General features: G+C 41.4%; 1 protein-coding gene across 3 annotated transcripts; it reads left to right on the forward strand.

Annotated features, from left to right (window-relative positions):
- The first annotated feature begins 6,658 nt into the window (after window positions 1-6,658).
- On the forward strand, window positions 6,659-10,873 carry FAM103A1 (family with sequence similarity 103 member A1). 3 transcript variants are annotated; one of them, XM_014944793.1, is made up of 3 exons: window positions 6,659-6,770; window positions 8,421-8,595; window positions 9,749-10,873. In XM_014944793.1, the coding sequence occupies exons 2-3, from the start codon at window positions 8,429-8,431 to the stop codon at window positions 9,927-9,929; spliced, it is 348 nt and encodes a 115-aa protein (XP_014800279.1). In that variant the 5' UTR covers window positions 6,659-6,770; window positions 8,421-8,428; the 3' UTR covers window positions 9,930-10,873. The 3 variants fall into 3 exon arrangements, with proteins under 3 accessions (XP_014800279.1, XP_014800280.1, XP_014800278.1); XM_014944794.1 differs by lacking the exon at window positions 6,659-6,770 and adding an exon at window positions 6,807-6,927; XM_014944792.1 differs by lacking the exon at window positions 6,659-6,770 and having other exon boundaries at window positions 8,411-8,595; window positions 9,749-10,114.
- The last annotated feature ends 15,025 nt before the right edge of the window (window positions 10,874-25,898 follow it).

The raw sequence follows: 25,898 nt of genomic DNA on the forward strand, positions 1-25,898 counted from the left end.
AGACATTCCAAAGTTGAAGTAGTACAAAGTTGGCCTATGCTTCAGCCCTTGCTTTCTCTAATGGCCCTTAAACTTTAGAGGAACTGCAGAGAACATTCAAGAACTCTCCTTTTGTGCAAAGAGAAGAGAAAGAAGGCAGACAAATTCCTGTGCTGACAGCTTCTTGGTAAATCCAAACGGGGAGAGCCATGTTTACTATCTAAAGGAGAGAGTATTACTCAGACCAGTTCCACTGGCCTGAGCCTTGAGAGGGAACAAAACACTGAAATACTGCCATGTTTCATTGCCTTTAGCAGTACCTGAACTTGTGCTTACACATCTGCAGTGGCTTTGGCAGATGGAAGAAGGAGGACAGGCGTGAGTGGGGCCTCATTGCACATCTGTCTGCAGGGCTGGTGGCAAGGGCAGATTTCAAGCCTGGGCCTCAGAGAGGGCATGGCGGTTCCACTCGAGGAGCCTCGGGGTAATGCTCCAGTGCCTGGGGAATGTCACCGCCCAGAGAAGAAGGACTCTGGGAGTAAATGGGAGACCTAGGTATTCTCTTTAGAGGTTGAATATTTAACTTTGTATCCGAGGCAACGATTGATGTGCAACACGCAAACTGCATAAACTATCCAACCCAGGAGAAACGCTAGATGTTGGCTAAAAAGGCATAACCATTTCCTTCTGCTAGATCCTGGGTTTTGCAAGGATCTGAGTTTCTGATTTAAACATAACAGAAATTGTTACCAGATGTGCATGTCAGGGCCCTGAATACACTGACAGGCCTTAATTACCACGACCAGCCCTCCCTGGGGCTTCCCCCACACCCCTGCCCTGGGCAGAGGGGCTCAGGGAAGCTCAGCCCTGGGCCTGGGGTCCCCGCCTGGCGCCGTCATGGCTATGCTGGGCTCCGAATCCAGCCGCACTGCAGCTGTGCCGTGCCTGGCCATGGACCCTGTCGGTCTGGGCAGTGATCCGCAGCCTGAATTTCTGACCTGCCTTGGACTCGTCTCATCCCCATGAACTTGTCCAGCCCTCTGAGCCAGCCCCTGCTCGGGGCTGTGGGATGGGCCCCCTACCCCACTACCCTGCTCTCGGCTCCCCGTCCCTCTCTGCCCCTCGACAGCAAAGAGGAATTTCTCTAAATTCCCCTTCTAAACTCAGCTAGGTGCTACTAATTTGTATCTAACTTACAAGTTGGCGTTTCAATAGTGCAGCAGATTTGACTGTATTAGCCTGGATGTGAACACGAGAAATGAGCCCAAACTAAAATATCAAACTATAAAAGAAAATGGAATATGAATAAACTCTAGTCCTAGAAACTTCTGCAAGTACCTCCTTTATATCTTGCAACTATCTTTACAATAGGCAATCCATGGTAGCACTGATTCATACATCCCCACTTGCAGGATTACTTGACATCTAAAAAGCACCTGAGTTGGAGTTTAGACAGCATGACGATTATCATGAGTTTGATATCTTAGCATTTGGCTACTCCATTTTCTATCTTTCAAGCAGTTCCACAGAAGCACACTTTAAGTATCTGAATATTCCTCCCACTTTTTTTTTTTTTTATTTATTTTTTTTTCCCCATTTGTACAATACCTACGCCTGGGAAAGCACATAACCTGTGCACCAGATGTGCTGTGTAAAAACTCCTGCCTGCCCTTCAGCCACAGCATGCGTGCCTCCACGGGGTCTAACCCACCTCCACCCCAAATGAGGAACATATGGAGCACCATGAATGGCAGAAACAAGACTTCACTTTGAACTACATTCCTCCTATCAAAGGGCCCTCTGTCTTGCCTTCTTCTTCTCCGTTCCTCTGGGTAATCATAAGGAAAGAACTGAACATTTGGAAAAGCCTCCTGGGGACAAATTCATTTCTAGCGTAACTCTGCTAAAGTTAATGGTGTTGCACCATGGATTAAAATGGCACCATAATATTAAAAAACAGAGACAGCATACTACTCTGTAATTACTGTCTAAGAGAGAAAAAATAATAAAAATGATTCATTCTTATAGACCCCAAAGGGCACAGCTGGCTTAGTCAGTTTAAAAGGTGAAAATAAAAGAAGGCAGCTAGAATGTAGCGATTTTTAATTTGTATATGTGTATATAGATATGTGTAAATGACAGTCAGATAACAACACCTCTGCACTAATTTTAAGAACAATACGCTAGAAATATAATTTAATGTGACTGTGAGTTTTAAAAGACTGATAACAGAAATAGCTCTTAGGAAAATTAAAGGCCTTCTTTCATGCTGGCATAAATTAGGAATAAATTCCTTCTAATCAAGTGTTACACTGTTGTAAGCTTAATGCAAAGGAATTGGGCCCCTGAGCACCAAAATGGTTATTCTGTAACACAATCAAGCACCAGGAATTGCATTTTCCCCTTCTTAAAAAAGGACAATGTTATTTTTTTAGGCAGTTAACATTTAAAGGTCATTGTTACGGGAAGGAAACATTTCTTCTATTAAGTTTAGTGAAGTTGGTAGAAACGGCGCAGTCTGTTCCTTTACGGACTTCACTTTACAATACCATATGGAGGTGTGTGAAGCTCAGCAGTATCGTACAATATAACAGCAAAAGCAAGGCAGAGATCTGACAGAATAACTGCACGGGCTTCAGAGGCATTTGTCAGTAACAGCTGTTATATCTCCGGCTTTCTTGTTATTTAAGTGAGCTTCATCTAGGCAATAATCCTTTCCAGCCAAAGGAATAATACCTCATGATGAGAACTGAGCTCCCAAGCACAGGAAGTCCTAGAGAAAGAGCACAACTCCAAATATTTCTGCAGATTGGCTAAAGAGTGTCCCTGCTTACCTATCTCTCAGTGCAGTGAATGATCTAGCAAATACTTTGCGGTCATTAGTTACTCAGATGTCCCCTGGTGGTCTTAAGACCTCTTGTGCTCACTGAAACACAGCTTTCCTTGAGTGTGTAATCAATAACAAGGCTGCCACGCATGCCCTTTGTACCTGCCGTTAGCCAGAACGCAAAGTCTTGCTCTCTCTAAAGGTGCCAGACATCACCATTTCCTAGAATAAATTATCTGGGGAAATCAGGTTTCCTTGTACAAACAAACCACTCTTTCAGTTACACTGTAACTGAGACACTGAAAGAAAAACGGGGGGAGAGGGAAATTGGTTGACAGGAAATCACTGGCCCGATTCAGCAAGTGGGGAAAAGGAATGAGAGTTTTGAAGATAAATAAATTTTCACTGAAATATTATCTGATATATTATTTTGTTGTTTAAAAAAACAGCAGGATCCATAACAATCTATGGAGATTTCTGTGCTTATTTGTTTATAGACCAATATTCCCTTGATCAGACAGGCCTCAATTACAAGGGATGTTAGTTCTTTCGTTGATTTCTCAAGGTAGATATTAACATTGAAGTAAAAGGATCCCCCCTGCCTAAAGATACAGAAATGAACAAAAAATTTAGTTCCCCTTTTTTTCCTGCCACCGAGATACATGCTGACTTTTCATTTAAAATGCCACAGCTGTCAGCCTCTACTGAGGTAAATCAACGAAACCAGTCATAAAGAAATGGAAAAATATTTTAAAAAATTATAAAATTTTAAACAAATAAAACTTGAGTAAGGTTTTCCCTTTGCTTCTGGGTACAGGCTGGTTATCAAGTAAAGCAGACTTACTTCTTTTCCCAAGCAGTGTCCATAATAACAAGGGGACAGAAATTAATTTTTAAATGAAAGTTCAGTATAATGAAAACACATGAGTCCAGAGGCTGGGGATTTATGTAAAGCATCAAATACAAAGTCTTGTGACAGAACCGTAAGAGTTATCAAGACTAAATAATTATAAAAAGAACTACCATTTTCCCTTGTTTCAAGGCAGGCAAGACTTTGCTAGTTTTACTGTACATTCCTTTGTTTGGTCAGGAAGATCCATTCTACAAAAGCTCCATTAATTTCTGATAGGCTAAAAGGAACAATTCTTAGTTCATCTAAAAGTACATTACTTGACAGAATAAAACCCACAGAAAAAAAAAAAAGGCAAACCCTTTGAGGCTTTATCACACTACAGTAGACTTCAGAGACACTGATTATGAGACTGTGTTTGTACAAAAACAACACATTAATTACCCAGAGAGGCTTGAAGTGAGCAGAAAGATTGCAAGAGTGGATTATCAAGTCCTCAGTCTTGACAACACTTGGAGCTAGGCCTTTTAAGTACTTGGGCACCTATTGTGTAGGTATGTGTTGTATGAGGCATTTAGTGGGTGTTGAAAGTCCTACTCAGTGACAATATCTATTTTTTAGTGCCTTTATTCCTTTAAAATTTACCTGTCACTGGCTTTTTCATAGTTTAAACTTCAGTATACCACCTCTGAGAAATCATAGGAAACTGCCACCCGGATCACGGTCTCCTTCTTGATGTTATAACCCATAGCAGGCACAAAGACATGTCACAAAAAAGATCCAATGCACAAACATCACATATAAATAAACATGATAAATATAATTATGTGCCACTCTGATGTAGCCATTCCATGCAAATGTTTTTCTATGCAGAATATGCTGATGAGAGCACCTTAGCAAGATTGTAATTTGTGAAGTACACTGCTCACAGCATTTGCAGGGTGCCCATTCATTCAACAGGATTTATATATATGCCTAGATTATGTACATGCTTAAATGTATGGATGACTTTAGCCTTTAATTAAAAGTTTAATATTAAATTAAGTTTGGTCTTTTAATGAAAAATGTCATCTATGAAACAGCAGACTAGAGCCTCAAAAAAGAGAAGTATCTCCCTTTTATTAAGGATCATCTCATGAATTTTATGCATGAAATCCTCTGTAGACACACCTGAAACTCCAATATCCAGTGGTCAAAATGAAACATGTCTGCGGAAGAAATAAAATCCTACTTACTTCTGCCCATTTTGAAAGGGCAGTCAGTAGAACAGGGATTATATAGGGAAAATGTAAGCTAAAATATATTATTTTTCAGCTTCAATGACAATTTGTTTGGCTTAGAACTAGCTACCCAGGCTAAGATATTTGCATTGGGCTGTTCGGATTGAGGTCATCACTTCTATTTTGCAAGTGACAATACACTCCTGCTATAGGTCACGCAGGAGAGCAGACTGTAATTATTTCTGTTTATATCAAAGGGCACTTATTCTGGTCTAATATTTTTTGAGAATTGGATGCCGCTATTGCTGTTGCTGGGGTGTTTTGTTTCAAGTGATGTACTCGATTATCAGTCTCTATGCTTTGCTAGTATCTGTGGGCGATAAAGTCTCTAGTAGAGCTTATAAAAAAACATTGCTTTCTGAAAGAGTCCTACAAAAAACCTATTTCTTACACACAGAAGGAGAGACCATTTAAAACTCAATGGCTTCAGAGTTATGGAAAATAGTCGGCAACGCAAAGACGTCAGAATTGTGCAAAGAGGGCAAATAGGGGAACAGGGGCACCAACAGCATTTCTGCTACAGGAAGGTCTAGAGGCTGCCAGTTGTTCAGAGGAAGGAGGCGACACCACATCCGCACACTGCAAATCCTTTGGGCAGCCAACTGTTAATAACCACAGTGGCACTTCATAAATGAGTAATAACACCCAGGGTCGCAGAAGTACAGCCGGGGAAGTACCATTCCCTGTCTTCAGCTATTTACATGCTCAAGACCTTGTTCAGAAAAAGTTTTGATGCTCACACACAACTTCAGGTGTGTTAAAGGCGAGAGGACTAACCACTAGAGACAGCACCAGGAGGGAGCGTAAATATGTTGCTGAGGCAGATCATGGAATCACAGAATTATTGGAGTTGGAATGGACCTTCTAGAGATCATCTAGTCCAACTCTCCTGTCAAAGCAGGATTGCCTAGAGCACATTACTCCGGAGCACATTACTCCAGGTGGGTCTTGAAGATCTCCAGAGAAGGGGACTCCACAGCCTGCCTGTTCCAGTGCTCTGTCACCCTCACTGTAAAGTTCTTCCTCATATTTGAGTGGAACTTCCCATGTTCCAGCTTGTGCCTGTTGCCCCCCATCCTGTCACTGGGAACCACTGAAAAGATTCCAGCTCCATCCTCCCTCAAACCGCCCTTTAGATACTTATAAGCATTAATAAGGTCTCCCTTCAGCCTTCTCTTCTCCAGGCTAAAGAGTCCCAGCTCTCTCAGCCTTTCTTCATAAGGGAGATGCTCCAATCCCTTAATCATCTTTGTTGCCCTATGCTGGACTCTCTCCAGCAGTTCCCTGTCCCTCTTGAACTGGGGAGCCCAGAACTGGATGCAGGATTCCAGTTGTGGCCTCCCCAGTGCAGAGTAGAGGGGGAGAACGACCTCCCTAGGTGCCAAACCCTACTTTGGTTTACACAGGAAAAAAAGCTTCATGAAATCTTACTTTCCTCACACGGTAGTCAACGCACTTCTGAGCTTTTCGACACCTGAAAGACACTTAAAACGCGTTTATGCAGCAGCCTCCTAGGCGCTGCGTTCACTTTACCCTTCCCAGTTGCGCACCTTCCCTGTGAAAAAACCCGAGTCGCCGCAGGTATCGCCTCCTTAAAACCCACCTAGGAGCCAAGGAAAGCGCCCTGAGGGATCTCAAGACTATTTATGCCAGCGTGCTTCGTATCAAACCCTAATTTGAGGGAATCAAGGCTTACACCTCTGCCGGCCCTGGGCGCGCTGAGGGGACGCCGGCTTGAGGCGGCACCGCCCCGGCGGCGAAGGGGAAGCGGCGGGGCCCGGCCCGGAAGAGGAGGGCTTTCCGCGGCGGTTCGGCGGCGGCTTGGCGGCGCAGGGTGAGGAGGGCGGCCGGCTGCTGAGGGAGGAGGGTGGCGGGAAGGCGAGACCCGCCGTTGAGGGGACGGGGCCCCCTGCCCGACCCGCCGTGAAGGGGGAAAGTGGGCTCCGGCGCTGAGGGGAGTGAACCCCGTCCGTTGTTCGGGGCGGGGGAAGGTGTGTGTGGGGGATCCTCCCTTCTTATCGCTTCCCCCCTCCCGCAGGGTGAATATTGATATTAAAATTATTAATCGTAAGGAGAGCGGCTCCCACTGCTCTCTGGAGAAGGCTGTGGTGGCGTGCGGTGGGTCCCCAGGGCGATGTTACCTCAAACACCCCCCCCCTCCATCTTTGACCGAGGCGCGAAGTTCCCTGGAGATAGCTCACAGTAAGAACTAACGAGATTAGCTCATGGCAAAAGAGAAAAAAAAAAAAAAGAGGGTGAAGTCACTGGACATCCTGCAGGAATAACTCCTACCCCTGCTTCAGAAAGATTTAGGCTGCGTCATTAGGTGGGAGGCGGCAGATGGGCTCTGGAGATCACCAGGCACCGAAGCTGACGAAAGGGGAGTTTACTCCGTTTACTAAATGCTGTGCTGTATTCCCCATAAACATTGCACTCACCCTAGTTTCCAGGTGCGGCGGGGAGAAGAATTGGGCTTGGTCATTGAGGGTATATATTTTATCTCTCAGGGTCCAGAAGAAACCTGTCTCCTCCTTCCTTCCCTCCAGTTTGCAAGGTGAATATTGGTCCTGCCTGCAAATCTTCAGGAGACAGCAGAAAAGCTTATTCTGGAAGTCTAGAGGCAGAGACCTTTAATGCTTTACATTACCCAGGGCTTATTAAAACAGTAGGCATAGAGCCTTTCTCAGCATCTGCTATTAGGGCCAGACTTTTACCGATGGACAGTACTAGATAGCACCAACGTCTGAAGGGCAAATGCATATATAGCCAGGTAAATAAGGAAACTAAGGCCTTAAAAACAAATCCCATTAGAGAGGCATATTATGAGGTAATTTAACTTCCTCTTAGTTGCTGTCTTTTCCCTGAATCAAGTTATTACCACATAAATTATTGTGATTAAATCTGATTATTTTGCTTTGCTGGCTATGTGTATCTGTAGGCTTTGCATGATATTCTGCCTTAGCAAACATTTCACATTGATTGTAGTAATGTTTTTTCCTGTCAAAAATGGATTGGGAGTAGACTGGGAGTGCGTTGTGAATAAATGTTTTTTCTATTACTAACCCTCAGAAATGTTCCATATCTTTCTACCAGAGCTCATCTAATCTAGGTCTATCAAAATCGATTCCAAGGTGCTGCTGCGTAATAGCTGACTATATTAGGTATCAATCTAAGTTGAATTTCTCCTATGTGGATAGAGTCCCTTAAAACCACTCCCAGTGTTTAGACAGATCAGTGTCTCCATATCCAGAACAGATGTCCAAAGGCTGCACATGGAATTGGAATTGCTTTCTATCAGAGAGAACCTCTTCGGGACAGTTATTTAGTGTCTTAGATTGTCAAGACTTAAGAGTCAACCACCTATGCTGTCTGCACAAAACTTAATTGCTGTGTTAATCCGAGTGTAACTTTTCATTTTGGTAGCTATTACAGTAAAAGTCTTCCTACATTGCTAAAGGCACTTTTATTGTATTCATGTTTAAAGTTTTCAGAATGACTTCCTTGGTTGACATGCCCTTGAACTATGAAAAGATGTTTGCTCACCGATTCACATCAGATGATGAAGAATACCAAGAATATCTGAAACGCCCTGCAGATCCCCCTCCTATAGTTGAAGAATGGAGAAACAGATCTGGTGGCAACCAGAGAAACAGAGATCGGTACTGATTATTTTATCTAGTAGAAATGACTGTAAAATCCATCATCCACTCTGTCTAGCTAGTGCAGTGTTATCTGCCTACTGCAAAATATTTGAATTATTTCTTCAGGATGTAATTGCAGCTTTTTACTGAATTCTGGACAGTAACATCTGATTTTTGTGTGACTGAAAAACGATTACACATACAGTATGTTTGGCAATAGTAACATGAGCCTTTAATACAAAATAATTAAAATTACGTCCAACTAACAATTTGTAAGGCTTCTTAAATACCTAAGTAGGATTTGTGTCTTATCTGAAGAAAAGGAGGACAACATAATTCTAACTTTTTCTCACTCTAGAAGCTTGTCATCAAGTTAAACACAAAATCAGTTTCTACAGTTTAAAAAAAATGATAATGATTGTTTAAGGAGATATTCTTACAAACTGTTGTTCTTTGAACTAATGAACTCTTACATCTACACTCTGGTCACACAGTGAACCTCATGTAAATGCTGTTTGTCTACACCACACCATTGAAATATCCAAATAAAATGACCAGGAGGCAGCTCAAGTGTTGATAGGAATCAAGATACAGCTGAAAAGCTAAAACTTAGATTGAACAATGGCTAAATACAGCTGATAAGATACACTCTCTTGAGTATGGGAATCTACAAGAGGCCATGAAGCAGGGGTAGTATGGATTTTAGGGAATATATGAATTCCAGGACTCTATGCTGTTAGGTAGCTAAATTGTCCGTAAGCCTGCTTTGCCACAGCTTTCAACCATGAAGTTACTAGGTTGACCCTGGCTTTGATACAGCTACGGATGTACCTTCTGCTTGCTTTTTAGATACATGGTCTGTTTAAGTCTCTGAAGTCTTCAGAGTTCCAGCAGTTCATGTAATGCCTGTGAATACACTGTGTTAGGAAACAGACTGTCCTTCTATCACTTAGCAAATAGTGTGGTGGGTATTAGTAAGAAATTAATGAATGATCTCAGATGACTGTAGATATGTTTTCATCAGTTTGTCATAAAAACTAATCAGTAATTGAGCATATAAAGAGTTAAATTTTACAGTTTTCATTAAAACTGTCATGTAAGAGTTCATTGTCATTTATCTTTTCAAGAACTCACCAATTGTGTGAATATTTGACATTTCTTTTCATTGCAGGTTTCAAGATGGCAGATATTTTAGAGGGGACAGATACAACTGGCAAGGTGACTATAGATCTAATCAGAGGCCAGAGAGAAGCTGGGGCAATAACTACCAGCAGCACAGACAAGGGCAATCGTACTCCTCCCACTACGGCTACAACTCCTACAACCCCGGGCCACGTTACCATCCCTACTGATGATACTGGTGGTTTGAAAGTCCAGTAATGTTGTGTAACAAATTCAGTTAAACTTCAGTTTTCTTATTTTTCCACAGTTTCATAGATAACTGAAGATTCAGTATTATAGTCCATTCCTGTTTATCTGTAGTGTGAATTGAAAAAGGGAATACCTTTTATGGATAATAAAAGCATATTATACAGAGTTTGTTTAGACTCCGTAGATCTTGAATTAAATTTCTTTCTCATTCTTTTGTCTGAATACATGCTAGGACACTTCTTCCATCACTGAGATTTCTCTCTGTTACACTTTAGGAAACACAGCAGGTCAGGGGAAAACAGCTGTGGTTTGTGTGCAGCCTGTAGTGGTGGCACATTGCCCTCAGTACTTTTTGAAAGAGATGTACTGTGTCTTTCTCTGGAAAGAACTTCTTAGTTTGGCTTTTGATAGTGAGAAAGGCTCATTTGGTTTGAATTTCAGATGCCTTAAAACTGAGAAGAGAGATGCTATTACAGAAATATTTTATGGCATCATCAATAGTATCTGTTGACTCAATGGCTTCAATTTATTTCCAGTGTTCCTCTTAAAACATGGTCTAAAAGTTGGAATAAAAATTAAGTAGTTTAAATATCTATCTTCTTATTGTAGTAGTTCAGTGATATAAAAGTTTTACCTGAGAAGTGGTATCAGACATAATTTGTATCATCTTAAAATAAATTTGGTATGTGCACAACAACTTTTGGAATTCCCATCTCAGTAAAGCTGTAAAATTCTGATGATAAATGTAATCAGTTTGTATGAAATACTTTGTGCATGTTATAGAAGAAAGGAACCATAATCAGTACTGTTCTGTACTTCTCCTGCATGAGAAAATAGCATAAGCAGTGCAGAGTGTTACTCTGTTCCTAAAAGTTAAGTTTTGTGGGTTTTTTAAGTCTTCACACAATAAAAATATAGTTCAAGTATAACGATGTTTCTGAATATTTCTGAAACTGAGTTTTGAAACGTTCAGCAGTGCAACGCTGTCATCTGTGGTGACAGCCGCGGGAGAAGAGCCCCAGCAGGGAAGTGTTAACGCTGGAGAGCTGTTGGCTGGAGTTAGAAGAATGGCCTACTCAGCTACAGTCAAGAGGATGAGACACACTGTGATTAATTAGAAGTCTGGAGTGTTAATCCACTGTCTTACACTCTACTATAATAGGGTCAAAGTTCTCTATTTCACCATTTACATGATAAGCTAATTTGTATCAGCAGAGCACTGCGTTTCTTCGTACTTGACACTCTCTTCTGCTGCCGTACAGAAACACGGGGCCGTCCGTGCTGGGGGTTCTAACAGCCGTGACGTTACGCGATAAGGAGCGCAAATTAGCGCATTTTGACTTAAAAACAAAGAATAAACGCAGAAGTCACGAGCACAGTCTCACAGCTCATGATGCTTTTAAGAGCCAAAGAGTATGTTTACATTTGATCTTAGAAATTCACACCATACGTAGCTTTTACACAGCCTGTGATACACAAGCCACGACACAATTGTCTCCACCTACCTGCCAAGTGTATCTGTTTTCTGCTTTTCATTAAATATTGGTAACTCTGATACAGTTTTTAATATCCTACTCCCTGAAGTATTTGCCTTGAATCCAGTTGTTTAACCTTGAAAATCTTTTAGTGAGTTTGTTTTTCCTTAAGGAGTTCTACTGGATGGAACACACCCTTTCTTACCCTTAGCGTGGCAGAGCTGTTGCACTGGGGGATACTCGACCACACAAAGTTCCTCTGTGAGCACTGTGGAGAGCCTGCAAGTCACCACAGCGAGATTCCCTTTTAATGTGCAAAACACCAGCTATCCCAAGCTCCCCCCGCCAGGAAGGGAGCCCAGCTCTCTCTGCAAAGAGCCTGGCACTGCCAGCTCTGCCACCGTGGCTGGGCCAGGATCTTCTTCTTCCTTACCATCTGGGGGAGCGTCTCCGGTTGAAGCAAAACCTGGCAAAAGGAACGGATTCTGCCTCATCTGTTGCCTTTCCTCAAGCCCAACAATTATCTTATTTTTAGTCCCCTTCAGCTAGTAAATAAAGAATCCCCAACGTGGTGACCAAGCTGTAGAAGCAAATAAATTAGGAGGGCTGAAGTGGAAGTTATGACTTAAAATCACACATTTCATGTTCTCAGCTCTCTTATTCTGAATTTCTCAACTGCAAGACCAGGAGAGACAGAGGCCAGGGCAGCTTCCTGATTTCTGTCTTCACATTCTTGAGCTCTCAATCAACTGTAGGGACCCGTATGATTTACAAAACTTTTCCTTGGAACAATTACAGAAAAAATGCAATTTTTTGTGGGGAATTAATTTCTAAATAGATGCACGACTTGCACTGGAGAAAAAAGTAAACAGAATTCAAAATATATTACGTCCAGCAGTTTCCTCTTAGATGAATTAGTATTTATCATGAAGTCCACAGTTTAACATTTCTGTCAAGTTAAATGAAACCAGCAAGTATTGCCTGCAAGTACCATTTGTGCCTTACAGTGTGTAAAATGATAAAACTGCAGCTGGGTAACTTTAACATTTGCAACTTGAAACACTACAGAAATTGTTTGCTTTAACTATGCTGGAGATTGCAGGGTAAACATGAAAATTCAGTGTCTGGAATCTGACTTTAAGAGATCTCTTCCATCTGACATTTGCTCAGACATCATTATTATCATGAATAAAACAAAAGAAAGATAAGTGTTATGTATTAAAAAATGACTGCCACATTACCAAGTGTTTGAACACCCCAGAAGTTCTGAATGCAGCTCTTGCAGCAGTTCTAAATCTGTTCCTGAATACATAATAGCGCTTTTGTATGGACTGTTAATTCATACTGAAAAATTATCATGCGAAATTACAGGTGCCGTGGCAAACAACTAAGAAAACTCAGTAGCTTTCATACAATGTCTTAACCAGCATTTTAAAAAACTGCTAAAGGCTTTCAAACCACAGCTAAGCTACTAGATACTTGAAGGCAAAAGATAGTGCATAGTAAAAAAAATAGTGTGATTTGTGAGATAGAATTTTACAAGTGTTCACTGCTCTTCAAGCTCTATTTTATCCTGGCTCTGCAGCTGGGAGCAGCAGCGTGCAGACGTGCTCTGAAAGGTTAGGTAGAAGCTGAACTACTATCAAGAGGCTCTCTACTAGAGATTTCAGACAGGGAAGACAAGTGCCATTTCTGATATACGTATAATCAACATTCAACTTCTAGAACAAAAAAGGTATTTAATATATTGTTTAAATATATTTGAATATATTGCAGCAGTTATATATTTGACTATATTTCAACTCGTACTATTAATTTGATAATAAATAGTCTGCTTAACCAAGAAACATGTTCACATTTGCTTCTTATACTTCTTATTCTGAGATGTTGGAAGGAAAATTCTTTTTTTATATCCAATTTAAGCTAAGGTTTTGCCTGCCACCACCCCCTATTTGTTAGGAAAAAACCCAATAAATCTCTGAATTACACAACTCTGGGTGAATTCAGGTAGCTGATCCAGCTTGTGCAGTCACACCTCCAACTGCCAAAGAAGAGGGGTAGGTGCATGGAGCAAGAAGGAAGGGAGAACAGGGCTGCTCCTTCCAGCATCTACTGACCACCTTAGGAGCCATTCAACAGAACTGCACCTCCCTTGCCTTTCCGTTTTCAGGAAAAATTACTACAATCTGTCCCCTTGTCCCTGCACGTTAGAGGAGAGCTATACAAGCCAGAGGAGAGCTATACAAGCCAGAGGAGAGCTATACAAGCCAGCTGAAATGGGGCACAGCGCTGACATTCTGGTGAGCAGAAGCCAAGCGAGGTCACGGGGCAGGGGCTTTCCTTGGGAGCACCTGGGAAACACGACTCATGGAGACAAATCCTAGAGATCAGCAGAGTCCAGCGGCTCCTGCACTGCCGGGAGAGCGGACGGCAGCCGCGCTATGGCCGTGCACCATGATCTTGCCTCTCAAGAGAATTATTTTTTCATTAGGCCCCGCAGGCTGGAATTTATTTTTGTGTTTACCATGGCCTATATTTTCCTCCAGTAAAGCACGGACTGCACTTAGTGGTTGTCAGTCCTCATTTGCGTATGCGAAACAGGGATGCCGAAGTGCTGTTTCTATACAGCTCACCCCCTGACTTTCCAAGTATTCTGTCCCGTTAAAATGCAAACTTATTACAAGAGACGGTGAAAGCTGGTAATAACTATGTTTTACTCTCAGCCTAATAAACACACAACAGGATAAATCACATCATCACCCCCAATAGTTACCTCTTGTGTTATTGTGACTAGAGGGAATACAAATTAATGTTGTCTTTTTCCTAACAAGGAGATGCTTTTTTTTTTCCAAATAATACTTCACCAGCTGGATGACTTTTTTCCACAAGTATGGGCTGTCTTCTTTTTTCCTGGTTTTTTTTTTCTTTTGCATATTGTGTAATTCAAACTTTGCTTTACTAATAAAATAACAAATATCAAATTTGCTCCTGCAAATTGTTTGAATAAAAAACTTATCTATTGAAAAGATGAGTTAAGGTTAAGGAAACAACTTAGTTATTTGTTACAGAGCTACAAAAATAACCGAGGCCCAACTTTACCCATGAAAAAAAATAATCTTCAAGGATTCAAGTGGGAGTCTTCAGACTGAAACATGTTACATGTGAAAAGAATTATTAAGACACTAAGCTTTTTCAAAGCTCTTGTCCAGTGTGAGGAAACATAATTTGGTATTTATATACCCACATAAATTAAATACTTAAGATTATAAATAGTACTGTTGAGATAAAGGTTAAAAAGCCAAGTATACTGTAAGAAGTTTCACATAGCTTTTGGCCACTATGTTCCAAGTTCAGCACGATCAGAGCTGATCAGAAAGCAGATGCTTTTTGTTCAAAGTCATGTCTGAAGTTTATTTCTTAAGAAATGCTTGAAATGATACATTTTCTATTGAAAATGTGCTCAAGAAAAATAAAGTAACAGGGCCCCAAATGATTACATATTCTTTTTACAAAATAAAAAGAAAATTATTTTTTCCATAGCAAAGGCCTGCCTGCTTTTAAGTTCTACCCTTCTGTAGTCATCAAGTCATCTTGATTTATGAATGTCACTGAGACATAAAACAAAGTATGTTTAAGAATATTGCTTCAGTGGTTTTAATGGTATGAGCGTTTAAATACAGCATGCGAAACCTCTGGAGTTCAGATCAGTTCAGTGCAAAAGCGCTGTGTGGACACATGTTCTTCACAGATCAAGCTCCTCTTACTTATAAGCCACACGCTTGAAATGCCTGTTCTGAAGAGAGCTGATGGAGCATCCATCTTGGGGTACACATCCCCACCTCCAAATCCCAGCCACAGCTACACTGCTATAGGAATGTAAAGGAGCTTTACCTTAAATTGCCAACATGGGCAAATTCTATTTCTCCAGCCCTGCGGCTCAGGGGATACTTCCATCAGCAGAATCACATTTTTTGTTGTTCTAAGATAAGATGGGAGCTGGGGGGGTGTTGTACAGCCAAGGCAATGATAGGAAGAAGCACGGCTGAGCTAAAGGAACAATTACTGTTTCCTCCTGTGGGGGAAAATAAGTTCTGAGATTTGATTATTGGTTATCAAGTGACTTTACTGCCACGCCACAGCCTGGGAGGGTGGAGAAAGAAGAAATTCCTTCCTCCTCCACAGACTCCAGGGACCTCCCCAGCATAAAACAAGCTGGTAGAATAAGGACCGAGGGATCTGGAAGCAGTTAAGCAGCTGGCTCATTACACTGGCAGAGCTTAAGTCCTTAAGTAAGGCAGAGAGATCCAAGGGGCGATAAACAAATAGCTATTGATCACATATCCTGCAGTCTGGGTAAATCCAATTGAAGAACCTCTTTAGACCTCCCTGGAAGGATTTTCGTTTTTCAGAGACAAAATGGATTCAGAACTAGGTAATACAAGATCAGCCTAATCTTACTTCCCTCTGTACCTGTATTAGATATATTCTGACCACCAGCCTAAAAATGTTCTTTAAATCTGATACCATTTTCACTCCCTCCTTTCTATCACTATGCAGGCACCAAGCTATTCATTTCATACATATCTGCTTTAGTAGCCCCTCATATTCTTGAACACTCCTGAAGACAAGACTTTTTAAAGTTACTTTAAAATTCTAAAAAGACAACTTTGCCAGAGTGCCCGTCACCCTACCTGAACTAAAAAGAAAGTTAAAAGGAAAAGATGTTTTCAAAGATAGAACCAGACATGCGTGTTAATTCCCAGCTCAGCTACAAACCATTTTTAATGCTTTTGGTCTCAGCTTCCATCTATAAAACAGTGGCAGGTCTGCCCTGTTTCCCTCTTCTGGGCTCAGTATTCAGCTACAAACCCTCCCAGGCAGGGACTACCCTGCTTAAAGCATAGGTATGGTGTATAACAATTTCTGCTGGGGTCTGTATGTCCCAACTTGATGCATTAGAACCATTCCGGTGAGGGAATTATATTTTAAATATTTTAGATACTATGAAGGCAGTGACTTGACTAAAGCACCGTCTTTATGTCACTCCACAGTTACATAGTGTAGTTTTTAGAGGCGTTCAGCTGGGATTCTGTGGCCTAGCAAGCTCTCAAAGCTAGACCTGCACTAAACAATAAGTGATTCTAATCCTATGGGTGTAGTAGAAAAGCCGTTCAAAGATGTAAGTAGCATAGAGACAGCCTCATCACAGCTAAGAGGTATGGGCAGTCCAGTTTGATTGTTAACATTGAATTAAAGAGAGACGAATTAAAAACAAGGGGGCAATCTCTGCAAACCAGATTCCACATCAATAAAACTTGTGACGGTTACTGTATTGAATGTACTATTCATTTATATTCAATTGATTCTAAAAACATTCATGCGCACACCACACAGGGCAAGAGTGAGTAAAATTCCAGCCTTATGCAAGCGTTACAGTGCTTGCCTTTTTTTTAAATCAAGTAGATGCAAACATTTTAATGCAAGCTACTAGAATACACAGTTAAGCATCCAAGTTTCAAAAACATTAAGGGTGAAGTTTTTCTTTGTGTCTATTGCAAAAGAGGAGGGAAAAAAATGCAGTGGTAAGGGGAGGAGTGGACAAGTCAGCTCTGATGGAAGAGGGAACGAACCGTTTCAAGAAAAGGAGAGAGAAGACTGACACAGCAGCCATTGCAAGAAATGTGTCTTATCAGAAATAAAAAGTCTTTTTCTAGAAGAGTCTATTGAAAGGTCAGAGTGTCCTTAGTAGCTGAGAACAAAAATTCATTGGACTGAAGGTAAAATACAAATCTATTTAAAAGCCGTTTGTGATTGATGAGAACTGGAAGACAAAGATGGCATCATAGTCCCTTGGCAAGAAAATTCCTCCAGATGGCATCTATTTCTCATTAATGCTCTGGGGGAGGATCCTAGACATCCCAGCAGGTCCCGTCGTGACTTTGGATTCAAAGCTGTCCACAAACTCAGCAGCTCTTTGGCTCAACTCCACTCTCACTGCACATGCATATGGCACGCAGCAGCGCTACCGGACATCGGCTGATGAATGGCTTTAACTATTAATTTCTGTCTCTTTAGATCACACCTCCCATACTCTCTTTTAAAAGGCAGAAACCTGTCTGTAACCACACAACCCAACACATGGCTCAAAACACCTTCTCAGGCTCTTCATGTTTTCTGCTGCTAGCATAGAAACTTGGAGGATTGGTAGAAAACACGAAGAATTGTAACACCAAAAAAAAGAGAAAGGAAATCTTAACAAGTGAACGTCAGCTCATTTTTGGTTACTCATGCCTCCCAAAGTGAGCAACACCAAGGTGACCAAAACATCAACCCTGAGTTGAGACATATCACATATCTGCATCTTGGTGTCATTTGGCAAAACCAGAGCAGAGCTTTGGAACAGTCTCTAAATGGAAAAAATCTTCACTCCCTGTCCATCACCAGCCTCTTTCTCTCTACCTGTTGTGATGCCACCATACCATCGTCCCCCTGCTCCACACAAAGAACATTTCTAGTAGGATTTGGGGTTTTTTATCCAGTCTAATTTTAGTTACATTCAGGGACAGATTTTCCACACTTCCCTCTAGAAGCTATTCTCTGAACTTTCTGGAGTTCATTGCCAATTCTTTCTTTCTTCACAATGGATTAAGTATGTGACCTCTTCCTCCTCTGCCCCATTTATCATCAGCTATGGATTTATCACTCTGGGATAGCTTCATTGGGGAATAGCGTGTGGCCAGTGACCTCATAGTATTTTTGCACCACTTGGGATAAAAGCAGCCTATTCTGGGATCCCAGCTGAGCTCCAGAGAGCCCAGGATCCCTACAGTGCTAAGCACCTACCCAAATCTCTACCCAGCTCCCCTACTCCTGCTTGCAAGAGAGACAAGCAGAGTTTAATATGGCAGTCTCGTCATTAACTACACAAGAGTGCCTCAGAGTCCTGCCTGAAAGGAGGTTATTTAACGAAAGAAAATTACTTTAGGTAATAAAAAGTCATTGACGCCTCACCAGGATTTGTCTGGGTTAACACAGACAGGGTGGAGAACGCTGCAGACCCGAAACTAGCAAAGGCTCCACAGAGTAGAATTTACGTGAATTCCTATGGATTAAGCTGCTAAATAAACCACGCTTTTTTTTCCTGTGAGCACAACAGATATAAATACATAGGAGCAGTCAGTCCACTGCAGCATGCCGGGAACTAAACAAATGTTATAACGCATGAAAGACCTTGAATGAACAACATCTGCATCGCAACCGGGGTGGGGAAGCGCCGTGCTGGGTCTGTGCCCCTTCCAAGGCTGAGGACGCCCTGTGTGTCCCCATGACATTGCCGGCCCATGGGCAGGACGGGAGAGCACACGCTTTGGCAACTGGGCTGATTATCTGCTGGCCAGAGATAGATAAACTGCAGATTCCCGTGCAGGAACAGCAGGGCCTTCTATTTTAACTGGCAAAACGCTGCAGCGGAATCACCCATCTGTAGGTACAGTTTTACTTAATTCAATAAATGGTTTGCTTTGCGTCCACATCTTACTCTGTTTCCAAGTCAAATTAACACAGCACTTCAGGTTCAGATAAGCAATACATCCTGAATACTGTCACAGGCCAGAATGTGATTATACTAAAATCAATTTATAAATCCTCTTCATCGGCCCTTTGTCAGGAAATTTCACTATACACAAGAGGAGGTAAAGGAATTAAACAAAATCAAACACAGTGCGCTTAAGGAACAATTAAAATAGGTATTTTGATTCACCTTTGTGACCTTCTAAGAGCTTTCAAATTTATATGGCTTTAAATAATAATGATTTTGACAAAAACCATTTTTTCCTCTGTGAAAGGTATTAGCAGGAAATTGAAAAGCTGAAGGAAAATGAAATTGCATTTTTCACATTTGTTATGAGCCCACTCTAACTGTGCAGTGGGAGAGGTATTTATCATGCAGAGTCTGTCCTTCTCTTCGGCTGCTCTCTTCCAATCTGGACTGGAAGCAGGGTGTGTTAAAGGACCATGAACCAAAGTCACACACATAGCTCTCCCTCACAAATGAACACTGCAAACACTGCCATGGCCACAGAGACACTGTAGAATCAGGGCACAGTGTAGAGCTTCTGGCTCACACAAGACAAAGCAGACAGACTTAACTACCGTGGCCACAGAGACACTGTAGTAGAGGCACAGTGTAGAGCTTCTGGCTTACACAAGACAAAGCAGACAGACTTAACTACCCAAAAGAAATTGATTTTTAGATGCTCTCTTCCAATCTGGACTGGAAGCACGGTGTGTTAAAGGATCATGAACCAAAGTCACACACATAGCTCTCCCTCACAAATGAACACTGCAAACACTGCCGTGGCCACAGAGACACTGTAGTAGAGGCACAGTGTAGAGCTTCTGGCTTACACAAGACAAAGCAGACAGACTTAACTACCCAAAAGAAATTTATTTTTTTTTTTTCCCCTAAAACACACTCATTCCAAGGAAATGGCAAGGCATGGAAGCTACTGAAGGGCTCCTCGAAGCTGGTCTATCTCTCCCACAAAGTACAGAACCTCCACACACCCCTCCAGCCCCAAGGGACCCTGCCACCTTCAGTCTTAGCACAACCACTGTTATTACCTGCCTTCTAGATGGACAGTGCTCATATCCCTTGTATTTACACAAAGTTTCAAGCATGTAACAGGCACTTTACATTGCAAACGCATTATGGAGGACGGCAGGAGACAGATACCACCTTACGGTGCTTGTACAAACGGTGATGTTGGGACTGGTTATTGTTTCACAGAACAAAGGGCTGATACAGAGCCGTATCACAGAATGTTTTCACATCAACACACTCCAAAAAGTTTTGAAATAGAGTCATAACCCTGGCTGCATAGATTCATAAAGCAATCGGATCCCATGGTGAGAGATATACTGAAGTAAAGGGAAGAAATTGCTTCGTTCACAGTCATATTCCTGTCTCTGGGCACTGAATGCAGCATCTCTGACTACTAAACACAGCCAGACACGATGCACTTCCAAAAATCACAGAAAACTAGTTTTTCAAACTGAATTCATTCCTGTTCAGTTTCTCCCACATAAACCTGTCTTTTATATAGCACTCTTGGCCCCTAACACAGAGGGGTTGATATATGCCCCAGTATTCTGGAAATCACTTTAGGTTGGTCTTTTTGCCATAAAAGAGAAGAATGCAATGCCTAGGGTAGTGAAGAAAACTGAAAAAGATTTTAATCTCCTTCCAGGAGTCTCATGATCTACTTTTAAATCTTTTTCCATTACTATTTAATGGCATCATAATTACTGTAAGTCTCAAGCGTTCAGAATAACCACAAAACAAACACAACCTTGATTATGCTCTTATTATTATTTGTATTACAGTGGCAACAAGAGACTTGGAGCCCTACCAAAGGAACAGGGGAGTGTGCATCTCCAAGAACCCACATCTAATCTAGAATGAAAATTTGTAGGTTATTACAAACAGAAAAGACCGGGGGGGAACAGACAAAACATAAAGGTTGCTAAATCTAGTTTACATGCTCCTATTTTCTTACTTTAGAAGTCTAACATTCTTTTCTGAAAAAGATTCCGTCCTTCATGAAACTGGACACAAAGACAATCAGCAGTCCTAGCCTGCAGAATTGGCTCAAACCCTATTGTTTAGGACAAGTTCTTCTCTAAAATCCTCAAATACAGCTTTCTCCCCTGCTGCCAATCCAACGTTCACAGCAGACTTGATAGCTTATTCTCTGCTGCCAAACCTGCCTCCAGTCACTCTTTTTTGTTGCAAATAAGAAGTCACAGATTTATTTTCCTCTAAAACTGTGGGCTGTATTTATCCTCTAAAACTGAACAGGCATGTAGCAGTAGACCAAAGGCTCCTTTGTGGAGAAAGCACTTCATTTCAGAAGAAACAGAGGCTGGTGTCTCTTCTGCTCAATGCTGTTCGCAGACAGTAAAGCAAAAGAAAACAAGTCTTTGATTTACTCTCTCACACACGGCACTATTGAATGAGTCGGTTAATCAGGAGACCTGATTTTACCATCCCCAAGAGATTTCACTAAAACCTTGACATGTCATCCCCTTTTGGTATTTGTATTTTTTCAACAGTGGAAATTAATACAGCAGAGGGGCTAGGTCTATAATTCAGAGATGAAAAGTGGCAATGATGGGTATGAATTTCTCCGAGTTCAAATTTCTCTTCTAATTAGAGTCTTAACACTTTCCTTTCTGACACAGAAATAGAAGAGAGGGTCTCATATTTTGAAATAATTTTTAATACCATCCACAGTTATCTCTCCCTACTCTAGTTTGCTCTAGTGGGAGAGCAAACTCCCACTGTACCCACTCACCCGACCGAGCATTTCTGGCAGCAGCCCTTCACCCTGCCCAAGGCTGGAGGAGCTCCCAGCACTGCCAACTTTGCCTAATGGAAACCTGTGGGAGACTTCACAACCTTTTGGAGGAAACTCTGAGACAAGACAAGATCCCGGGAGGTGCAGTTGGCTGACTCTTGGTGTCGAGGGGATGTGCCAGCCTCTCACAGCAATTACAAAGTGTTAGTCCTGACTCGCTGTGAAGGGTAATGGCTCAGTCACCAAAATGAAAAAAACCTGGCAAACTGTAGCTGCCTTTGTAGAATCAATTTACTTAAATGAGAAGGCAGAATAGATGGACTAATTATGAGGAGCTCAGCAACTTTTCCATCTGAATGTGTATTTTAACCCACACAGCTCTAAATAACATCAATAGATGCTCTTCCTATATTACACATCAATGGCCCTTATACGAATTTATCATTGCAGAAAATGAATGTTTCCTTCCTGAAAAATTTCAGATTGGTATTTAAGGGCTCAGGATTTGCACTAAGAGAGACATAGGTAATACCCTTTTCCCCTCCCAGATTCGTAGATTGCAAGTAAAAAAAAAAAAAAACTGTGAAAGTTATATTGCAAATTATTACATTTACAGTCTTTGAAAACATGACAGGTTTTTCCCCTGTTCTGACTTGAGTGCTAAATGGCAGAGCAGGTGCTATAAAATATCTAGAGTCTATCACACTCTCTATTCTGTGCATGTTCCTCCCCAGTAGAGCTTAGAAGGACATGCAGGAAATACTTCCAACAAGCCAAGCAAAATTACTCCTAGCCCAATAAATGACCTTTGATTAATGTCAATGATGGCCCATTTTTTCCCTATCACATTTTATTTTCTTTATTTTTGGATTGCAGAGGTTCACCTAGTATGCAAACCCAGGAATCAAACAAACAGGTTCTGTTTCTTCACTAATCAAGGTACCTCGCACTGGATAATTGCAGGACAAAGCCTAAAACCCAACCTGGAAATAGCTAAGATCTGAAAATGAACTAACAGAAATCGCTTATTTAAGTTTATAAGCCCAAGTGGGTAAAATTTGGAGCACTTCAATACATTCTTCCCCAGGTAAAAAGAAGTAGTAGATCCACTGAAGTGAGCAGGAATCATACACAGCTGGGAAACAAAGGGTCTTCTATAGAAAAGGTCATTAACCACCATTTTCCATAAAACATGGTTTAGTGGAACTTTTCTTCACAGCCTTGTGACATGAACAGTGGTGTGGAAAGGTTTCTGTTTCTTCTGGATGTCTATCTTACAGCAAAAACAGAGAAAAAAGATACTTTCAAATTCAGATTTGCAATGGTAACCCCATAAAGCTGGCAGAAAGCCTTATGGCAAACTCTGGTATTACATGTTCTTTTTGTCTATGTTTCTTCAAGCGCGTAACACATTATACCAACACCTCTGCTGACAGGCTCACTTTACTTACTTTTGCAGCTTTAGAATTTATATATTTTTCAGACTACTGAAAGTTGTATTTCATTAGCTCTTACACGTTCTCTTCTTGTACACACAAAGGCATTTGGCTAGTGAAAGACTGGCCTTGCCACACATCCTCAATTTAATGAAAGCTATTGTCAAATTAGTGTTTTCAGATGCTCTAATTTCACATTTATCTTTTGCCAGAAATATTGCCTGGCGCTGTATTAAATAAAGAAAAAACTTTATTCTAGCTGATATGTGACAGTAATCACAGCAAATGGAAGTTATACAGTTTGAGAATGTCATTACAAGCTGATCATCTTTTAAAAATATTTAACAAAATGCTCCTGGGTCTGCTTTAGTAACTGAACCTGAACTCAGCGAGGAAGTGACTGAGCAGAATCAGACATCCTCATTAAGTAAAATTAGCCAAGTGCAATTTGCCTGGCTGGTCCCCTCTATGTATTAGCATTTATATCCAGCCAGCGATGAGCTTTAATCAGGTTTTTCAAACAAAAAGGAAAAAAAATCCCTTCCAAAACCATAAACCTATCAGGTTTATTAGTAACAGATTGCACTTCCATTGTAAAAAGGCAGCTAAGAAACCGAAGGAAATTGTCTTTTTCAGAAGTGCATCCTAGTAGCTAATAGCAATCTTTCCTCAGAGCGGGAACATGACCTCACATACGTGCTAGCTGATTCCTGTCAGATTTAGTGAAGACAAAGGGAGACATTTTATTAAAGGCCAAATGCCAGGAGGCTCCACAGAGCAGCTACGGGGCTCCCGAGGAGGGACAGGTTTGCCCTCTGCTTGCAAAGATTATATCCCAAGGTCTTTTTTCCCCCTTCCACAACAAACACATCTCAAAATGCTTTCAGGCCCAAGAAACAGAAAAAGAAATGCAGGAGCATGTAAGGAGCATCAGCAGCAATGCTGATGTGACAACTAAAGGGCAGAAACAACCCCGGAGAGCCTGGTCCTGCTGGAGGGCACTCACCTGAAACAGCAGCAAAACTGAACGTGCGAGGCAGCAAGAGGCCACAGGAACCCCAGCCCCAGAGGCAGCCACGTGTGCTGATATCACTGTCAAATTTAACCTCACAGACCTTCTGAACACCAGAAAAGCAGCAGAAATATATGTTGATTTAAAGACAAGCTATTGAAAGTTGCACCAGTAAAGAAAGGTTCCATAGAAATAGCTCATTTTCAACTTGCCAGCACCTCTTTCAGACAGATGGGCACCAGGTATCTCTGAACACGCATTGACAGCTCTGCAATTTTTTTATACGTTATGCCTCAGTGCATCCTGGTTTGCAAAACACTAGGGCAATGAAAGCTGGCCAAAGGAACCACATGCTGCAGCCTTTCCCATCTGTACCACACAGGTACCAGGTAACAGAAAAAAAGGCAACTTAACAACTACCCCAGAATAACACTTTATAACCCCAGTTATTCTCTTAAGGCAGCAACTACTTTATCAGAGCAGCACAAAAGGAGGCTTTGACCCTCTGTTGTTCATTCCAACACTCTTTTCTCCTTAAGTCCATGGTTAGCTGTTCTCTTTACAGCATGTTTCTATAGTGACCAACCGCTAAATTGATCCTCAATATATTTCCCTTTCCACTTGCCTTGCTTGAGACTTGGAAACTCAAAATGTTATTTAAACAACATTCCAAAAAACTGAGCCTCGGGCTGTAGTAAGATGCATGGTAGACTACTTCATCACTAACTTCCCCAGCTCTTGAAACAATGCAAAAACAAATAAATGCAGCATTTACAGATGATACCAAAATTCTTCACGGCTGGCTAACAATTACTTGAAAAGCTAAAACATAAAGGACCAGGAAAAAATGAATTACCACTACCTTAGAGAAGTATCAGAGTCCTCCTTTCAGGCAAGTATTTCATTTTTTCAGCAGCTTTTTGGCTGTTTATTGTGCCGTGGTTACATTAACAGCACTTTGCCCCAAGCCCAGCAGAATAATAACCAAGACGCACTTTACACGCAGGTAAAGCACCGTGTTCCCAGAAGGAGACAGGGCAGCACACGTTTATAACAGCTAATATGGCAATGAATCATCCTCCCGAGGTAAAGACTAAAAACATTAAGAGGGGAATATAGCAGGTTGAAATAATAACGATAATAAGTTTAAAAGGGACTCAGCTGGTTCAAGTTTTACATATGCAAATAAACAGTGTGAGAGGGGAAACACAAGGTGAGGCATGTGAAGTAACGAGCAGAAAGATCAGGTGTATCTATCTTCCTGGAGGCTGAGAGAAGGAAGATATTAAACTGTACTTTCTGGTAAATCGCCACTGCCAGTTATTGACAAAGTTGTCAATTACACAGGATCATTTAGACTGATGATACCTGAAGAAATGGGGATTTATAAACACTTGGGACTAAAAGGAGAGATGGGAACGTGCTGCAGATGATGAATGGAGTGGATTGAAAGTAAAAGAGCAAAGAGGCCAGCTTGAAGGGGTACATGTAAATATCCTTAATTAGAGGACTGCAATGAAACCATACACCTACTTTCAAACTTGGATTGGATGAAAGACCAAGAGTGTTCAATGCCATAAGACTGCTTGGTATAGAATTTATTCAGATAACTTCTATTTTCCTAATGTTTAAATAACTTAATTATATAAAAAATGCTCTGGCTGCCCAG

Source organism: Calidris pugnax, unplaced genomic scaffold (assembly GCF_001431845.1).
Source record: "Calidris pugnax isolate Ruff unplaced genomic scaffold, ASM143184v1 scaffold70, whole genome shotgun sequence".
NCBI lineage: Eukaryota > Metazoa > Chordata > Aves > Charadriiformes > Scolopacidae > Calidris > Calidris pugnax.

Coding starts and splice junctions, on each gene's coding strand:
- FAM103A1 (XM_014944792.1), top strand. CDS start 8,411: ATGTTTAAAGTTTTCAGAATGACTTCCTTGGTTGACATGCCCTTGAAC. Junction 8,596..9,748: donor AACCAGAGAAACAGAGATCG/GTACTGATTATT, acceptor TTTTCATTGCAG/GTTTCAAGATGGCAGATATT.